This window comes from Peromyscus leucopus, chromosome 15 (assembly GCF_004664715.2).
Source record: "Peromyscus leucopus breed LL Stock chromosome 15, UCI_PerLeu_2.1, whole genome shotgun sequence".
Lineage (NCBI taxonomy): Eukaryota > Metazoa > Chordata > Mammalia > Rodentia > Cricetidae > Peromyscus > Peromyscus leucopus.
Window position 1 is genome coordinate 20240793 of NC_051076.1, and position 19477 is coordinate 20260269.

General features: G+C 50.3%; 1 protein-coding gene across 1 annotated transcript in view; it reads right to left on the reverse strand.

Moving 5' to 3' along the window:
* Window positions 1-12437: 12437 nt before the first annotated feature.
* Window positions 12438-19477, reverse strand: part of Kif26b (kinesin family member 26B) — a 422280-nt gene continuing 415240 nt past the window's right edge. The window contains 3 exon segments of the mRNA XM_028865492.2: window positions 12438-15237; window positions 18398-18548; window positions 19036-19238. Of these exon segments, the coding sequence (XP_028721325.1) occupies window positions 15089-15237; window positions 18398-18548; window positions 19036-19238 (503 nt within the window). The 3' untranslated portion in view covers window positions 12438-15088.

Below are 19477 nucleotides of genomic sequence, written 5' to 3' on the forward strand. Positions count from 1 at the left end.
ACCACCCACAGGGAGCAGGGCCCGCTCACATCAATCATCCATCAGGAAAACGCCCCAATCCTACAGGCCGGTCTAATGGAGGCATTTTCTCAGTTGAAGTTCCTTCTTCCCAGATGCCCCTGGCTTGTGTCAAGCTGAAAAAAGAAAAGAATTAACCAATGTACAAACCAATATTGACCATAAACCACTATTTCTGTTTGGATTTTTTTTTTTTAATCCTCAAGCTTTGTCGTCACCACTGTGCCTTGCCAGGGGGCAGGTGCTGAAAAAATGTTGTAGGTCTACAAGGGTTTGGACGGCGTCTGTCTCCATCGCTGTTGATTCTTGGCTTCCAGCACCATGTGTGACACCCTGCGGTGAGTAAAGTCCCCTCCTGCAGTTTCCACACCCTCCTGAGAGCCTGTCTCCCATCCACGCTCACTACACTAAGCTCCCAGCTAGCCCTTCCCTCCCGCCAGAGCTCAGGATCAAAGATGGTAAAGGCAGAGCCTCCACCCTAGAGTCCCCCTCCAAGGGCTCCCCTCAGAGGCATAGGTCAGCTGAAGCTGGGCCAGGCGGGATATGACTGGGCAGCAGGTGCCTTCAGGACCTGTTTATGCCCTTGTCAGCTCAAACGAGACTCCTATGTTTTAATTTTGCCATTCTTAAGAAGCTCCGTGTGTTTTAATAAGGACCTTAGAGACACCCTCCTCCTTTGCAAGCAGAAGAATAATTCAGGTGCAGTAATTAGGGTCCGTGCACTGGCCGACCAGGTGGAGGGTCCTAATGAGGCCTCCCTTCCCCCACTCCCCTTCCTTCCTGGGCTCTCCCAAAGGGGGTTTTTACTAGAGAAAGAGCAGATCCACTGTCAGGGAGGGGAAGTCCTGTATTAGTCAGGGTTCCCCGGAGAAGCCGAACCAACAGCGTGCATGTGTACAGAGCCGGGAGCCCATGGCCCTGCACTCGATAATAGACTTGCACAGGAGTCGGGGACAGACCACGGCACAGGGGCTGGGATGCCACTCAGTGGTCAGACAGGCGCCTACCCATGGGCAAGTGCTAGGCCTGCATCTCCGGCACCACAAAAAGAAAGAAAGAAGATGACACCAGAGGGCTGTCCCCAACCCTGAGAGAGATGTCCCTGGAGGCTACGGAGAGGGCATCCACCATTGACAACTTCAAACATAATGCCATGGAAGGGATGCTCCTCCCTCTCCCCAGAGCCCTCGAACCTTACTCATCCCTATGGCTAGAAGCACAGTTGTCGGGGGTGGGGGCTACGTGGGGGGGGGGCAGGACTAGCATGAGTGACCGTTCCGTGCTATGGGAAGCCCTGAGGTTTCTGAGACTGTGGCTTCTCCGGCCACTGTGGCTCTGACGCACAAACTTCCTTTTCAGATGTTTCATGGAGCGCTCCCTACCCCCACCCCCACATCAAACCTGTAACCTGACAGTGAATACGTGGACAAATAGGTGGGCAGGTGGTTCGGGTAAGGGAGTGGCCTCTCCATCCCTGACCAATGGTTGTGCCCAAGGAGAGGTGAATCTACGGAGAATGAGGAGTGTTATTTAAGTTAGCATTTCTGGATTTGAGAAAGGGGAATTCACGACACAGGAACCAGGGGTGGAAAAGTTTGATAATGGGAAATCCATAATTTCTCAGAGCGCATAAGTTAAATGCATAATAGTCACTGCAGGCCATTCTTCTTAGAGAGGACCCCTCTGCTGTCTTGACAGTCAACACATCCCTTCTCAGAAGCAGCAACAGGCCTAGGACTGTCTTTTCCCAGCCAGCCATGGAGGTTGCTCACACCAGGGGCCCCCATGCCTATTGCTTCTCCCAGGGTCGTTTGTACTTAGAATTGATTTGGAATTGCATGTGCGTGGGTAGAACATTCTACAGTACACTGAGCCAGATAGCAACAATATTTAGCAGGACTCAGCTATGTCCTTACAATCCTGTCCATGCAATGCCACACCATTCTTCGCTGCTTGGTGGAGACCCAGAGCTGGGTCCCAAGCTGGGACAGAGCACAACCACCTCATCTTGCCTCTCCCACGCTGTCCTTCTCTTCTCTTCCCTGGGACCTCAAAGCAGTGATCTCAGGAACCCCGAGTTGTGCTCCAGGCCACAGGGAAGGAAGCACTTGTTCATTGATGGTAGAGCTGACCTTTCGTCTCTCACATAGGCGGGCAGACATGAGTTAGCACAGTGACTAAGAGTCACAATTTCACAAAAAGAGGATGAGGCAAAGACCCCCTAATGGCTTTTTCATACTAGTGTGGAAAAGGGAAAGCTGGGGACCACCTCACCTCTCAAGGTTGCCTGAAGGGATTGAAACGTGTGGCACAACCACTTGGAAGAGCTAGGATGAAGAAACAGCTGGACCCTGAGCAGACCATGAGGCAAATTTCCAGCCTGGAGATTGTAATGTGGATAGGTCTGTTATTTGGATGGTATGGGTCATTAAGTACTCCATATAAACAATTGTCTGTGTGCAAGAAAGAGGGACATTAACCTTGAGACATTCTATAGGAAGGGCTCTGAAGAAAGGAACTAGAATCCATGACTCAGGGGCATTAGTGTGAGTTAGCATTTGCGGGTCTCTCTGTAGTAACTCACAACGAAACACTAAACCTAACCCAAACTGAAACATTGTTCCCAATATTAACCCTAACTCTAACATCAATCCCAACCTAATCCTAATCCTAAAACTAACCCTAAAAGATAACCCCTAACCCTAACCCTAAGTCAATCCCTGACCATAACTCAAACTCTAATCCTAACTCTAAATCAAACCCTAACCTAAACCAAACTCTAAACCTAACCTTGATCTTAACCCCTAACCCTAACCCTAACTACACTCCAGAAGTCCCCACAGAAAACCCTTCAGGTTTTGTTACTGCTGGAGTTTAGATATGAAGTGCCCCCTCCCAGGTGTGTGTGATAAGGGCTTTGTCCCCAGCCTGGCACTCCTGGGAGACCTTTAAGAGGTGGGACCTAGTGGAAAGTTCCCACATCATTAGGATGAGGTGATGAGGATGGTCAGTGTCTGTTCCGCTGCTTGCCTCCTGTACAAATGACTCACAGTCTGTCAAAAATATGTCAGAAAATAAACAAAAACCCACCACTGTGGTCTTAGGCCTGCTGAGCAAAGACCAGATCACAGTGTACTCCTGCACACTGCCTGCCTCCAGCCACTGATAAATCCCGGGAGAAACCAGACAGGACAGACTAGGCCTCGGCTCTGACACATGAGAACCCAAATATGCTCTGAGACCTCCGAGTCCGCTGCAAGTCATGGTTCTCAAGCCAACACCTGGCTTCAGGAATCCTCAGCCCAGAGTGGAGAGAGAAATGAGAGAGAGAGAGAGAGAGAGAGAGAGAGAGAGAGAGAGAGAGAGAGAGAGAGAGAAGAAGGAGGAGGAGGAGGAGGAGGAGGAGGAGGAGGAGGGAGGAGGGAGGAAAGGAGGGAGGGAGGGAGAACATTCCCAGGACACATGGGGTTCTACCTAAGCCCACTGCGCTGCATCATAACTCAATTTGTGTGCCGCTCTGTGCTAAGTCACAGAAAGCACTCCTGCCCCCAGAAGCCAAGTTCAGAGACAGATGTACATGCCCTTTGTTAAAATATGTAGAAGCACCAGCCAAGAGCTTGGCGCATCTTCTAAGGGTGTGCTGGCCCATGTGGAAACTCCTTTTTGTACATGTGTGAAATGAACGGGCAAGTGAATCAGTGAAACAGGTATAAGGAGGAAGAGCAAACTTCCTTTGGGGCCACTGGGACTCTTTTATTTGTTGTTCAAGTGGACAATTGAAAACGTGGCCACTGGATGTGTGTGAAACGCCTTGTAACAATGTTTTATTCCTCTTGTTACGGCTAGCTCACAACTAGGAATTTATCCTCAGGGATGTGTCGGAGGAAGAAGAGATTCATGCTCAGTGTGTTTGTGACAGTGTAACTGATGGCAGTGGGAAGCAAGCACAAGGCCACCACGGTCCATGACTGGGAAGAGGCACAGCGATGGGACCCAGGCCATGTGATGAGATGTTCTGCAACTGGCCCCGTCCTATGGTTAGAGCATGCGCTGTGCTGTTCCGGCAAGTGCACATGGTGGGGCTGAGGGGAAGCAGATTCTGACAGGGTCATACTCAAGGTTATTTGGAGAGAGAGAGAGAAACAGGCACACACAGAGAGAAACAGAGACACAGAGAGAGAAGCAGGCACACACACACACATACATGCAGAGAGAGAGACAGAGAGAGACAGAGAGAGAGAGAGAAACAGGTGCACACACACATACATACATGCACACACACAGAGAGAGAGAGAGAGAGAGAAGAGAGAGAGAGAGAGAGAGAGAGAGAAAGAGAGAGAGAGACAGGCACACACAGAGACAGAGAGAGAAACACAGAGAGAGAGAAGCAGGCACAGGCACACACACACATACATACATGCAGAGAGAGAGAGACAGAAAGACAGACAGAGAGAGAGAGAACAGGCAGAGACAGAGAGAGAGAGAGAGAGAGAGAGAGAGAGAGAGAGAGACAGGCACACACACAGAGACAAAGACAGAAAGAGAAACACACAGAGAGAGAAGCAGGCACACACACACATACACACATGCAGAGAGAGAGAGAGACAGAGAGAAACAGGCACACACACACAGAGAGAGAGAAAGACAGAGAGACAGAGAGAGAGAGCGCAAGCACACAAACTAATGATAACAGCAGCAGTGTTTCTCACTGGTGTGAGCTAAAAGGTGATTTTTACTTCCTGGTTCCAGCTTTACGAATCCAGTTTAAAAAGATTAGAAACCAAAGAGCTTAATGGCAGCACACCTGTAATCCGAGCACCTGGGAGGCCGAGGAAGGAAGGGTGCTGTGACTTCAGTCCCAGCATGGACGGCATAGCAAGTTCTGGGCCAGTCTGGGCTATAGAGTGGGACTTGGTCCCAAACAAAACAAAAAGTTAAAAGCTAAACGACAGACCCAGCTCCTGAGTCCCACCCAGAAGAAGGAGCAGGGGGTTGACTAATTTTCGTGATGAAAAGCTAAGCAGGCACTGTGCACCCACCCAGCAGACGGGCCCTACCCAGCAGCTCCCCCAGGGGGCAGCAGGGGGACCTGCCAGTCACCTCCTCCAGGCAGGTGGACAGTGCTCAGGGTGCCATCATCTCCCTCTTCCTCTTTCCTCGTGCCCTGGAAAACACTGTCCCGCTGAAGCTCGGCCCTGAGCTCACGCTGAAGGAAAGGGCAGAGGCCTTTGCTGTTGATGATAGTCATGTGCATCCTCCTGTTGGTCATGGGTAACTGTGTGTAGTTAGGCAGAACTCTTGAGGCCCGGGATTTCTTTTATCCTAGAGACCAGAAGGGGGTTCATAAAGGTTTGTTCGGTGCTTGCTTTTATAGAGGAGCCACAGGACTCAGAAACCCTGTGGGCTTTCATGTCTTGGGGAGTAGAGTGCCTTAGGGATTCGGAAGCCAGGGCTAGTCAGTGGTTTGGAGGTCTCAGCTGTGCTGTGTGTATCATAGGCCAGGGGCCTAGGTCTGGCCCTGGTACCAAGCACTGCACCCTTCCTCTGTGAACTGTGGGCTTCGTGTCAGCTAGGGGTTGTAGATGTAACCGTCTTATTAAATAGAAACGCAGAGCCAAATGCAGAGTTGAAAGCCCAAGAGGTCAGAGTAGTAGCTAAGAGCTAAAAACCCTTTCTTACCCTTCGCTGCCGCTGCTGTCCTTCCCCTCCGAAAGAGACCTACTTCCTGTGTATCTGTCTTTTTATTGACTTTCTGTTCTGCCTTCTCATTGGTTGTAAACCCAACCACATGACCTCCTCGTCACTGCCTGTCTATACAGACCTCCAGGTCTTCTATGGTTGGTATTGAGATTAAAGGCATGTGTCTCCATGCTGGCTGTATCCTTGAACACACAGAGATCTGCATAGCTCTGCCTCCCAAGAGCTGGGATTAAAGGTGTGCGCCACCACTGCCCAGCTTCCGCTATGGCTTGCTATTAGCTCTGACCCCCAGGCAACTTTATTTATTAACATACAAGTAAAATCACATTTCAGTACAAATAAAATATCACCATAAGGGGTTTCCAAATTCAGTCCTTTGGTACCTTCCTCAAGGGAGTCTGAAGTTTCTGCACCTCCATTCCTGGCTCTCCTGCTGCATCAGCTCCCCCAAAATGGTTGGTTGACTTTCATTCAGCTGGTGTTGGCTGGGTGCTGAGTGAGCTACAGGATTGGTTCTGGATGCTAGGAAAGTGGGAGGGGGGGGGCTAAGAAAAACTCAGCTGGCAGTGTCATAACATCCAGCTAAGTCTCTGTGGCCATACTCCAAGTGTTCCACATGTTTATAAGGATTTTTGAGAAACGTCTTCAGCTAGAAGAGAAGGTGGAGGCCCCCAACACTGTGACAGCCCCTATCTAAAACACAAAGCTTCCCTGGGGACAGGAATAGCCTGACTTGCTAATTCAGGATGAAGGACCCTTGCATGGCATTTCATGATGTCTTAGTCTCAAGGACAGCTAGGTGACAGTTGGCATCACAGTCCTGTGGGAGACAGAATAGCAATGGGCAGGTTGATGGGTGTCCTCCCTGAGATGAAGCAATAGAAAACAAGACATCATGGGTTGGACGTGAAACATCCCTACAGGCTTTGTGTTTGAACCTTTGGTCCTCGGGTACTGGCACGATTTAAGGAGGCCACTGACCAGCCTAGAGCACTGGAGCTGACTTTGTTTCTGTTCCCTCAGAACCACTGGGGATGAGCTACCCTACCTGGGTCCACCATGATGGACTCTATGAAGCCATGGGCTAAAAGCAATCTTTCTTCTCTTGGGTTGCTTCTGACAGACACGTGGTCACCTGTATTAAACAACGGAAAGAGGCTGGAAAGACGGCCAGTCAGGAAAGCGCTAGCCACACAGGCATGAGGGCCTGAGTTTGATCCCCAGAACCAACCCATGTTTTCAAAAAAGCCAGGTGCGGCGGCGCCGGTGTGTACTTGTAGTGCCAGCACTGAGGAGGTGGAGGCAGGAGGATTCCTGGGGCTTTCTGGGTGGCCTAGTCTAATCAGCAAGTTCCAGGCTAGTAAGAAATCCTGCCTCGAAAAATGAGGTGGACCGTGCCCAAAGAACAGCATCTGAGATTGACCTCTGGCTCCCACACTTAGGTCACACACATGTGTACCCCACACAGACACACACAGACACAGACACACACACACACACACACACAATGTAGATAGCTATCTAGAGACTATCAGTGCAAAAGTCAAAGCTGCTTCTGATGACCACACTCATTGTCCTGGCCAACCCTCCTCGGTGGGCAGATGTGAAATGAGGACAAGCTGAGGTGATGGGCCATGCCTGACCCCTGGAGGACTGAGGGATGGAGGTCTTAATGGAGGTCTGAGAAGACCGGAAGCAACCCCCTCCATGCCCTGTGTTCTCTGTCCTCCCAAGGGAGTGATCCGTGCACAGCAAACCTTGGGCTTCCAGAGAAGGTGTTACCACTGAGAACCCTGATCGCTTTTTCCTATGGCTTCTTTGGTGCTCCGGGGAGCCCAGGAGGGGCTTGTCTAGGATGTGAGGAGAAAGACAAGGGGCCTTAGGCAAGCCAGGCAAGGTTGTCAGGGCAGGGACCGGGAGGCAGCCCAGTCCTGGGCAGGAGCAAGAGCATGCGTTTGTTTCGGTGGCCACCGGGCCTGTCCCCCAGGCACTGATGCACCCCATGACTGGAGGTGCCCATTGTTATCTATGTGTTGATGCCGATGCCTGTCCTTGGGGGTAGGAGCTGCTCCAGGAGATATTTGCACAGTCCTGATCTTTTTTCTCCTTCTTCTGGAATGTGCTTAGTCACAGTTGAGATAAATCCCAGTGTAATGAGGAACCCTGTGTCCAGGCTCAAGTCATCTGCAACCCTGATTCTGTGACACCAGAAATACTGACCTGAAGTGGACTCTACACCATACCATTTGACTCGCTGGGACAGAGGACCACTCCTGAGATTCAGAGGCTTAGCCCTCACCGCCATCCATTCCTGCCTGAGGCTCTGACTTGGAGGACGGCCCCACAGTGAGACTGTTCATAGACAGGCGAATCCCTGAGGACCTGTGGGACCTTGCCATCCCCCCCCCCCAACCAGGCTAAGGTGTAGCTTTAGCATGGTCACCTTGGTCCTTGAATTGGATACCCTTGTGCACAAAAAGACCTACTGGGTAGAGAAGGAGGCGTGACTCTGGGTAGAATAAAAGTGAACATTTAATGCCACCATAGTCTGATTCTTTTAAACACCAGATTTTTTTTTTTTTACAACATTTTATACCTCATGTGCCACAAAGTCAGAGACCGTAGCCAGCAAACAACATCTTCACACCAGGAAATCGCACATAGCTTAATGGTTTCATGTCACCAGTTGATGAGAACTATAGAATTCAATTCTTTTCTGGACTGTTCCAGGCAATCTGTTCATATTTATCATGACCAAGCCAACAGCTAACTTTAATATAGTTATGTAAAAGCCCATACACAAAACCCAACCTGCAAACAGACTATTGGGGACCTGCCCAAGGCAGAATAGTTTAAATTTCGACTATTGAACAAATGACTGTGCTTAAAAAATTAACAGCAAACACTTGCGAGCTAAGAACTTAATTTTTAAAACAGCACCAATCCTCTACCCAGTGAAACAGTGACTTTGAAACAGTAACAGTAAATGCCACCATCAACTTTTAAAATGAAGGCTTATGGACTTGTGAAGTTGCCGATTCTGATACAATCAATGCACTTGGGCAGGCCTTGTCTCCAATTTTCTCAGTGGGCCCATTTCTACAGAGAAGCATATCGATATATACATACATACATCACTCATCGTGGACTCACAGCCAGAGCCGGAAGAACCGCAAAGACCTTGGACCACAATGTCCTCATTTTACAACTTAGAAAATCCGAGTTCCCGAAGAGTTGCTTGTGTGTCCCAGGCCACAGGTAGGTCTACTATTGAAAATAGGATTAGACTTGGGGCTTTTGTCTTATGCTCTTCATCTGTGTTACACATCCTCTGTACAGACACACCCACAGATGTACACAGCTGGCACAGAGGAGCCGCGTGTGTTCAGGTACACACCCTGGGTGCGAGGTGGTCTAACAGAGAGAGCCCAGGTGCCTGGGCTCATGTCCCAGGTCTGCTGTGAGACCCTTCTGTGAACCGGGCCAGTCAGTGGCTACTGTTGTTGGTTTCTTCATCTCTATATGATCCTCTCCCCGCTCTGGAGAGCGCTTCTAATTTCTTCAAACCATGTCCCACCAATTACACCGTTCCTTTCCTTTTCTACTATCCCAGGAGGGCAGCTTTTATGACTCCCACAAACTGTCTACAGGGGGACCCGAGGCCCAGCAAAATGCAGCAGCCCACCCGAGGTTTATAGCGAGTGATGGCAGCAGATGTGGTCCTGGCTCCCTGCCTCCTAGCTCCAGGCTCTTCCTCCTCGTTCTAGCTGCCTCTCAACGGAGACTACTGGCCCAAGCCCCTCTCTGCCTCTCAGAGATCCAGCGAGGGGACACACGCCATAAGTATTACGGGTTGTAAGACTCACTAAAGTGCTTTGGTTTAACAAATAGATAGCTACAACATCTATCCAAGGTGAGGACCTCTTGGGGATCTTGGGGATGAGTAGGACTTAATAATGTCAGCACTTTTTTCAGTGGCTGTGAGGAGACCCAGGTGGATGAGGCTGGATCCTCTGCTACCCAGGCCCATGGGACCTGCTTTCCAACTTCATCACCATGCCAACTTGAAAGGAAGAACTTTGTCTCAGTCCCTTTGGCTGCCTACTAGAGTGGCAGCTGGGCAAAGCTCTGCACTTGGAGGAGGAGACCCCACCCCAGTCCGTATCCATCCTCCCACCCCTGGCCCATGTCTCTGCTAATCGACTTTGCTGGAGTAAAGGAAACAGAAGAAAAAGACAAACACAGACTGAGCAAGCACACATTTCAACTCAGAACACGTGGAGGGCATAAATAGATCCAGAAACACAAGCGGTACTACAGAGGAACATTCTGAGGCTACAAATCCATGATAACGTCTCCGTAAATCCAGCCTGGCCGTGTGGGAGGCTGGCAGTGTGGTAGGCTGGCAGTGTGGGAGGCTGGCAGTGTGGAGAACAGAGGCAGGACGATCCCTTCAGGGAAGGTCATTCTAAGTGTACTAAAACAAATGTGTAGTTCCAGGATTGGAACGCTCACTTCCACAACCGTGACACCGGAAACTGCTCTATGTGGAGAGTATTAGGCTTGGATCTACCCACAGTAGCACACTCTGTCCAATACTGTGACATCACCTCAGGGGTTGCATAGGTCCACCCCAAAGTAGAATGTGTTTGTTCAGGGATGGATAAATTGACTTGTAGGAATTTTCAAAAAACAACTTTTTCTTTTGAGAGGATATACTGGATTTAAGAGAGTTTCCTGGGTTAGAATTCTGCTTTTATGCTTATGGAAATAATGCAGGATTTGTCATTTCGAAGCATGCTCTGTATGACACACCAAGAAGATGGCTAAAGGATACAATGTATGCATTTTTTTTGCAAACAGCTTTGTAATGTTATAAAGTGGTTACAGATCTTGTTCAGAAGAGGAGAGTGGTACTCCCTGTAATATAAAAGAACACTGTGTTTCTATCACTTCAAAAAAAAAAAAAAAAAAAAAGTAGACCCATTTACCAATCATGCCTGTGAATCTTGCCCTCGGCAGTTTAGCTTGGCACGGAGAAGAGCGAGCCGGCCAGCCTCTCCCTCTGTGGTGCCGTCACACGTGTGTTAGCATGGAGGGCACCTCTTTCAGTGTGGAAAGCTGGGCCACACTGCTAGGCAGTGGCGGGGAGCCTCCAGGGACAATGACAGTGGATGGCTTTGTCAGCATCAGCTCCTAGAACACAGGATTTTCAACCTGTTCCTAATGGGCCCCAGCTTTGGGTTTCAAAGATAAACTACCCTGAAAGGGAGGCAATGTTTTTGCATTATGTCCAAGGAAAGAACAACATTCAGGAAATCTGTTTCCAATTTTGGAAGGAACTCGTTTTTTTTAGTAATTTCTTTTACAGGCTAGAATTCTTGGTGGAATAAGGAACCAAAAAAAACCATCCACTTCGGGCTCAATTACAGATCAGCAAAGACCATGACTGCACCGTGCAAACTGTGGACTCTGGCCAACCTCACCTTCTCAATCGGGAAGTCAAGGGCAGACAGCAGGTTCGAAATACCAGTCTATGAGGAAGGCTTATGAATGAGCTCAAATTAATGAGGAGCATGAGAGTCTGAAGGCCAGAGAAGGTGGCTGTTCCCCAGGGATATGAGATCCACACCCACGTGGTGGATGCTTTCCTTGCCTAAAGCTTGAATGGAAATCCTTGCAGCAAGCACGCACACCCTGAGCACGTAGGTCCTTTTGAAGCACCTCCCTGCACGGCGTGAGAGTTCTTCCTGGACACTAGACCCCACGCTTCAGGCTGATTCGTGACCAATGGGACTTGGTACCTGCCCGATGAACATTTCTGCCGCCCACCCCCGCCTCTTTCCTGGGGCTTTAGGGTGGTCCTTACCCCAGTCTCTAGCTCAGGAGCCCTTCTCCTGCTCAGAGGTCATCGCTCGCTCGGGTCTTTGGTGTGTCACTAGGGGACGCACCTCTGCATATGCTTCATTTGTCCCCCATGTTCAGAACAGCAACTGGAGTTGAAACCACAAGGGCCAGCCAGTTTCTACTCTGCCGAGATGAAAGTGAGAAACAGCTCCTGGGGTACCCAGGAGGGTTCAAGGGGAAGATCAAAGCCTTCAGCTCTCAGGTGGGTATTGAAAGCCAAGACAAAGCAAAGGCAGGCTCCCCGGGAGCAGCAACACCCCTCTCCCTCCCCCCAGGTGAGATGAACTAAGGGTTTCCTCCAGGAGGGATGATGCCCCTTGTCTCAGATTAATTTTTTTTATTTTTTATTTTTTCATTTTTACTTGGCTGCAAATAATTCAGCCTCACAGTCAATTCTTTGAAGCTGGGCTAGAGTTGGGGTAATGGACAGAATTTAAGTAAGGCATATGTACCTAAATACTAAATTCAGAGAAACAAGCCCAGTCCTTCTACGGAAAGGGATGAAGTAGAAGTGAGTTCCTTGACATTCCTTTTGCCTTTCTTTTCCTCCAAACCAAACCTGGAGCCACCGCACGCTGGCACTGTCCTCAGCTGTTAGGACTACTTCTTTGTATTCCCACAGGCAGGGCAGGGAACAGGTGCATCATGGGATGCATGGCGTCTCCACTGGTTATCAGTGAAGATAATGCAGTATGGTAGATTAAGATGCTTACAGCTTAGCCGGGCAGTGGTGGCGCACGCCTTTAATACCAGCACTCGGGAGGCAGAGGCAGGCGGATCTCTGTGAGTTCGAGGCCAGCCTGGGCTACCAAGTGAGTTCCAGGAAAGGCACAAAGCTACACAGAGAAACCCTGTCTCGAAAAACCAAGCTTACTTTGGAGAGGGGCAGGATATGAGAATGAACAAGAGATCCACACTATTTCACACAAATATCTCCCTGCATCACAGCCTGTTGGATCCCCTGGGATGCCTTGCCACGTGGATGTAGCCTACCTGGCTTGGTAAAGTAACCCCAGTACCATTGCCAAACCACTGATGCTATAGCATGAAGATGTTTGGAATATATGCAAACAGATCTCCATGGGAGGCAGCTGAGGGCCACTCTCCCAAAAGAACCTGCTGACTGAGGGTCTGCTCTCTACAGATGAGTCATCAGGGTCTCACTCCAGCAAAGGCACTGGGCTCTGTTGGTGGGTGGCCTGCTAAAGTATTCACTGGGGCTTGATGACCTCAGGGATAAGGGAAAAGGCGGCAGGGACCAAAGCCAAGCACAGAAATTACTAATCAAATGAATTTTCTCTCAAGCAGGGAAATGAAATCTAGGCATGCTCACTTTTTAAAACTTTTCCGCACCAAAGCCTTTCATGAGAAGCAAAACAACACAGAAATATATTTCAAGCCAGCAATCAAAACAGATGTTCATAGTACTGGCATCCCTACGGGTCCAGAAGCTTCCAAGAACATTGCTGTTAAGCAGACCCATGGGTACATGTGTTAGGAGGCCGAGGTGGGCCCTGAACCCAGGACTCCTGTAGAATGCCACTGGAGGGGAGCTGTGGAGGCCCTGCTGCCCCAGGAGACATACTTGGTAAAGCTGTAGGATGCACGGAGTGGGGCATGGCCTATTCCAGAGCTTAGACCACCCGACCAGCAGCTTGGGATACCTTTCCTAAGAAGCAACTCTCAGGAATGTGCAAAGCAGGAATTGTGACCCATGGGGCTGCCTTTTGGTCCACAGGGCTGACCTCTAGAACAGTCAACAGTCAAGCGGGTAGCCTCATCTATGCCCTGTTCTGGGTAAAAGATCAAGTGTCATGGTGCTCACATGACTTCAGCTCCTGTGTGGTGAGTTCCGCTGGCCACATACCACGCTGTGCTGGGATACATGTGTCCAGAGAGAGAACTGTTGCAGAAATCCAAAGTTCTTTCTCTTTGAGGAGCATCTGGGATTGAGGAGTTGGTTAGTGGGGGGCAGGGGGGGAGGAGGAGGATGCTGAGTCCTCTTTCCAAAACCCTGAGCATGTGTATGCCCAGGCAGGCTGCATAGGCTCTGAGAGAGAGGAGACTTCTTGGTTCCCCTGGGATAGTTGGTTGTTCCAGCAGCCTGTGGTCATCCAATGCCTGACCATTCCATGCCTCAGCCCTATATCCCTAACATAGTCCAACAAACCCTGAAGGGAGGGGGGGAATCTGAGGCTGAAGTCCTCAGTTTTAGAGCGGGGAGCAAGATCTAGGTCTCCCCATTCATTTGGCTGTGTCCTATATAACCAGGGTTCTGGAATTTAGGGATGTGGTTCCTCTCTCTGCCTCAGGACACCAAGGCGGCAGGGACAAGCTACAGAGGATTTAGGACAGGTGAGAGCTGACCTCTTGCTAGTGGACCGGACCTTGGGTGACAGAAAGCTATGCAACTCCAACCCCAAGCTTCCTTTTTCTAAATGGATGTCAAGTCTGAACCTGGGTAAGCCCAAGAGAGTCTCAACACAGCCAACCTCCACCCTGCATCAATGACACCACAGAACACGAAGACAAAGAAACAGGACTCTGTTGAAGTTGTTCAAGCTTTCCATCCACAGGCTTTGGACCAGAAAGAAACATGAACATGCTGCAAATACATGAAACAAACAAGAACAGGGGCCCGCCCGGGTCACCCAGACCCCTTCCCCTTAAAGACATCCCTCCTTATCACTAAAGCTCATGTGCACCCATTCCACGATTGACCCTGGAGCTGTTGGCTGACCTGCTGCTAATGGAAGGTGGCATCTCCTGTTCCTTGCCCTTCTAAACCTCCCTGGGAAACACACGGGCTCATGCCAATGCAGTTTCCATGTTCTGAGTGCCCTTCCCAGGATAACCATGAAAGACAGTTAACATTTATTCAGCGGCAATACTGGTTAGGCAATACCACTACACACACAACTTCGGAGGGACAGACACAGCAAGTCAGAACCAAGAAAAAAACAAGCTGCAAATACAGTTCCAAAACTGGGTTGAGTTTTCGGTTTTGTTGATTTCTTCTTGACTAGCACCATCCGGACACAAGAAAGTACGAACACAAATGTTTGGATAATCATAAAGATTTGCAAGGCACTTAATCCATCATTCTGGGTCGTCTTGTTGGTGTTTGGCTTTCAATGGCAATCCCGCGTCACCCTCCCCTTCCTCACAACCGCAAGGTATGAGTCTCTTTGCTAGCGGTCCTTATGTACAGAGTTCTCCAAGGTTCCTCAAAGTGCTTTCTCAGTCCCACGGGTTTTCCCATCATTTCTGCCTTCCACATGTTGGTGTCTTTACCCTTCTTCCCTACAGAAAACAAAGGAAACATTGCCTTTCGCGCCTCGCTCACTCCGGACTTGCCACCAACCTTCATCCTCATCCTAGTGTCTTGAGTGCTGCCTGGGAGGGTGGTGTCCTGCTGAAGTCCTAGGGAGCGAGGGACTGATGGCTGGGAGCCCACCGGTCCTTATCGGCGCCTGGAGGTGATGTCAAAGCAGGTGATCATCATGAGATGGGCCTTGCAGAAGTTGACACGGCTCTCCAGGCGCTCTGTCACGCCCTCCAGGGCCTCCAGGTACTCCAGGGAATCCAGCTGCAGGACCTGTTCCAAGTCAACTGAAAGACAAAAGAGCTCTTGGAGATGGGAGAGCTACTTGAAGGAAGGGCTAACCCCCTCACTAACTCGTCTTCCCTGAGGTCGCCTGAGTTGTACAACGTGAATATCCCCTCCTGCCTGGTCTTCAGCATCCATTGGGGAGGGGCACACACCCCCATCATGGTTTCTATCTCCTTAACATTCAGAGACAGTTCTGAGGAATAGGGAGGTGGTCTAGAACCTTCCCATGCTTGCCCCAGCTGCCTCCAACACAGATTCATGAGGTCCCCACTCTACTACTCTGTTGACTAAGGCAAGCAGCTCTTGGGGGCTGTGGCATCAGGAGTGACGTCACCTGAGTGACATGCATAGCCCACCTCCCTAGAAAGAGCAGGTTCCTGTTCCTGTGCTACATGTTGCTGCCCCTCAGGCTGGGAATCCCAACTCTGCCTCTTTTCGATGGTTGGTTTGTTTTTGTTTCTTAGACAGCGTCTCATGCAACACAGGCTGGCCTCTAACTCTCCGTGTAGCTGAAGCGGGCTTAATCTTCCAGTCTCCCTGTCTTTTCCTTCTGAGAGCGGAGGTGGTCAGCATGAACCATCACCTGACCCAATCTCATTCACGGGTCCCTAGCAGGTAGATATGATGTTGAAAACATGTGTATTAATAATTAAAATCCTCTTGGGCTCAAAAGACAAGTGGAGACATATAGCCATGATGCTTTGCATTGGGTTCAAGCCTATAGCACCAGAGGGTCTTTGCCCATTCCCTTCCCGAGGGGCAGAGGTCTGGGGTCCCTTTGCCTCATTATGGCTTAGCAGAGTGGTGGACAGCCTGGTGCCAGTTCTAGGGGTCCTACAAAGGGGCACATGGGGAGCACACCGTGGACAGCAACTCATGGGTGCGGGTGGCCTGGCAGGGACTTGACATTGGATTCCCAGCTGGGCAACGTCACCTCAGCTGGCGTTATTTCCTAAACAACAGCACAAGTGGAGGAGGTGATGGTGCCCCTACCCCGCGTCTCCTGTCTACCTTGAGGTACCGACAGGAATGGAAACACAAATGAGATGAATGTGCAAACCACACCCCGCTCCAGAATCATGAGGGGCTGTAACGGGGCAGAGCTGTCTCTACGGGGGCAGCCCTCCATCTCGTCAGAGAGGGACCTGGTTCAAGGTCGTATTGCTGATAAGGACTGCGGCTGGAAACAGACCCAGGGCCCCTGCATCTCAGCCCGGCACAGTGAAGTCAGAGCCTCACCCTAACCGTAAGCACATCAGGCACTATCTCAGGCCCCACCGTAAAGAGGCAGCCGGAGGAAAAACTAAACCGGAGGTGGGCCCCAGCTCCTCGCCGTTCTAGCACGTCCTGCCACCCATCAGGGAGCATCAGCACATCGCCTCCTTGAATTTTTTTTTCCCCATTCCTGTTTTAAATTTATCTTTTAAAAAAAAAAATCTGTATCTTCCTCTCTCATGTAACCTTCTAGCCATCATTTTTCTCAGCATCCAAAAAAAAAAAAAAAAAAAAATTACTGACTCTTGACATGTACCAAGGCAGGAAGAGAGCCGTCGCCCCTCCAACCATCTGAGGCCCATGTGTATGGATATGTAAGCTGATTCACATCCCAGACCACAACAAAAAAAAAAAAATGAGTTTGGAAAACGAAGACCATTTTCAAGCCTGCCTTGGGCATAAGCGGTTCTTGAAAAATAAAATTCTAAGAGGCGGTGAAACAAGAGTGCTGCCTGAGGGAAGCCCTGTGATCAGGAAGGACCCAGGGAAGCCAATGCCAGCAGAGGAGGAGAAAGAGGCATCAGGCTGTGTGCTCATGTCTCAGTCACATTTTAGCCCATGCCCCTTATTCCTGGGTTCGTCTCATTCCACCTGAGACGAAGACACGAGTGGGTAGAGAGCTGTGTCTTTGTCCAAATCCCCAACCAAAGACTTAACCATGGACCACGGAAGCAAGCATTAAGTTTCTACTGCCAGGAGTATCTAGGTGACTAAACTATGGGATAACTGAGGCTTCCCACCAAATGCCGAACTCCTCCTCTGGGCTCTGCAGCATAAGAACTCATCCCAGCCCAGAACCACCCTGGGAGACAGGCACGGCCACTGGTCTTTTTCACACCAAGGAAACCAAGACCCAAAGTCACACAGCCAGTGTGTAGCAAAAAACACCCCAGTATCCAAATCAGGTCTGTGGGATCTTGAGCAGAGCCACAGATGCAACCCCAAATAGTAGGCTTCTCTGCCCTCTGAGCTACCAAGAAAGAGTGTGATGGCGGGTTATTACACTCAGCGGGCACAGTCAGGAGCTGGTAGATCCCGGCCCTTCTGTACTGGTATCATTTCCACTCTGTTTTTAAACCAGCTCTTTGGGACACAAATCTAAGATGCTAGGCTCTGCCTGTGAAGTTCCTCAGCAGCAGGGAGCACCAGGAGGGAGCGACAAGTAGGAGAAGAGTGTCCCAAGGGGATGCGGGTAGCTGAAGGTTGGAGGGAAGAGTTGATCTGGCAACTGGGGGAGAGAGTATTCATAATGCTGCTGATATATTTTACCCATCGACATAGTCTTCCAGGATTGGTCCCGTATCAATGTAATAGCCAGGGCAAAGTTAGGCCTTATTTTACTGTAAATGAATGGCTAGGTACAAAGAAATTAGAGACAATGCAATCTCTGCCTCAAAAGGAACAGTGGCATTGTGAAGAGTTTTCAAGTGGCAATATCACTTGGCCTTTGGCTTAATAACTCCAGGGCTGGTCCTCGGACTCCCACGGCCCCCCGGGAGCAGTTTGAGGGTGTCACATTCTAGTCTGTCAAGAGATCTACAAATCTGATCCGTTTTAGGCTAGATAAACCTTGTAAGTCTGTGGCTTAGGAGTCTTCCTGTGGGTGACCTTCTCCCAAGGGTAGGGGAGATAATACATTGCACTTGCAGATGCTTTGAATTGAGACCCTCAAAGAGAAGGCATCTTGCACAGGAATTCTCACTAGCCTGCTGTTGCCCTAGCCTGACAGGAATTGCTGCTCTGCAGGACATCTCCACCCCACGGGCCCATGCCTCAGATGCAGACCATCTATCTATGTGGCTGTCGTCCTGCGAGAGACTCCCTAGATTGTGTCACTGGGGACCACAGTGGCAGCAAGGGTGGACAAGCGTCAGTGGCCCTTACATTCATGAAGCCACTTGTTGGGGTCCAGCATCAGGTACTGTTTGGTCGCTTCCAGCTCCTTCATCAGCCACTCGTACTTGGCTCGGACCTCAGCGATTCTCTGCTGCCGATGCTCCAGGATTTTCAGCTTGGCGTTGAAACACATGACCTCCTGCGCACAGAGGAAGAGGTGGGCAGTGGAGAGGGAGACAAGCAGAGGGCCCTCTGCTCTGGCTCAGCCCCGCAGCCTCCTCCAGAAGGAAGGACTGTGAGAGGCCGACGACAAGAACCCAGCTTCCCAGAAGCACGGCAGAGATCCTGGTGACCTCCACAGACAAGACACCCAGCTCCTGGGAGAATACTGAAGGCTGTTCTAACCTAGAAGGTGCACGACCCCTCAAAATGTTGGTCTGCACTAGGATGTCAAACCTCAAAAGAAGAAACCAGAAAATTCCCTCAGCCCATCAGGCCCCAACTCACTGGCTCTTAAGGTGTTTCAGAAAAGGAGCACACAGTGCCTATCAAAGTCTGTGGCTGGGACCACAACCCCCTGTCACCACCCACTGCCCATATTGAGCCTGGGAAAGCCCTCCTGGAGTTCTCTTCTTTAGCACAGGGTCTGTGGGGAACTGTGACCCTTGGGCAGGAAGTGGCCTCACCTTGCTGGAGCCTCCTCTTCGTCGCTGCAGGCGCTCCACATCATCAATTTCATAGACTTTAATCTCAAAAGGCTCCCCAAGCCCCCTCTGGGTGCTCCTCAGGGGACCGTCCACCCAGCGGACCCCTGTGCTGCTGGTCGGTTTTCTCACGGGTGAGGGAGTATCGAGCGACAGTGCTGGAATGAGCCTCCGCCTCTGAGAACCTAAGACAAGAAGAAGCCCCGGGAGATGCCTGTGAGCTTGAACATAAGGGGGAGCCTAGGGTCTTGATGAACATCCCTCATGAGCTGCAGTCACAAGAGACGACATCTGCCATCAGCTTTGGAGCCGTGTTTGGAACCTCCAGCCTCCCACTACCCCTCTGCCCTCTTAACTCATCATTTGCTTCATCCAAAGATGAGCAAGATCCTTGCTTGACCTTTAGAGCAGCCAGCCACCAAGC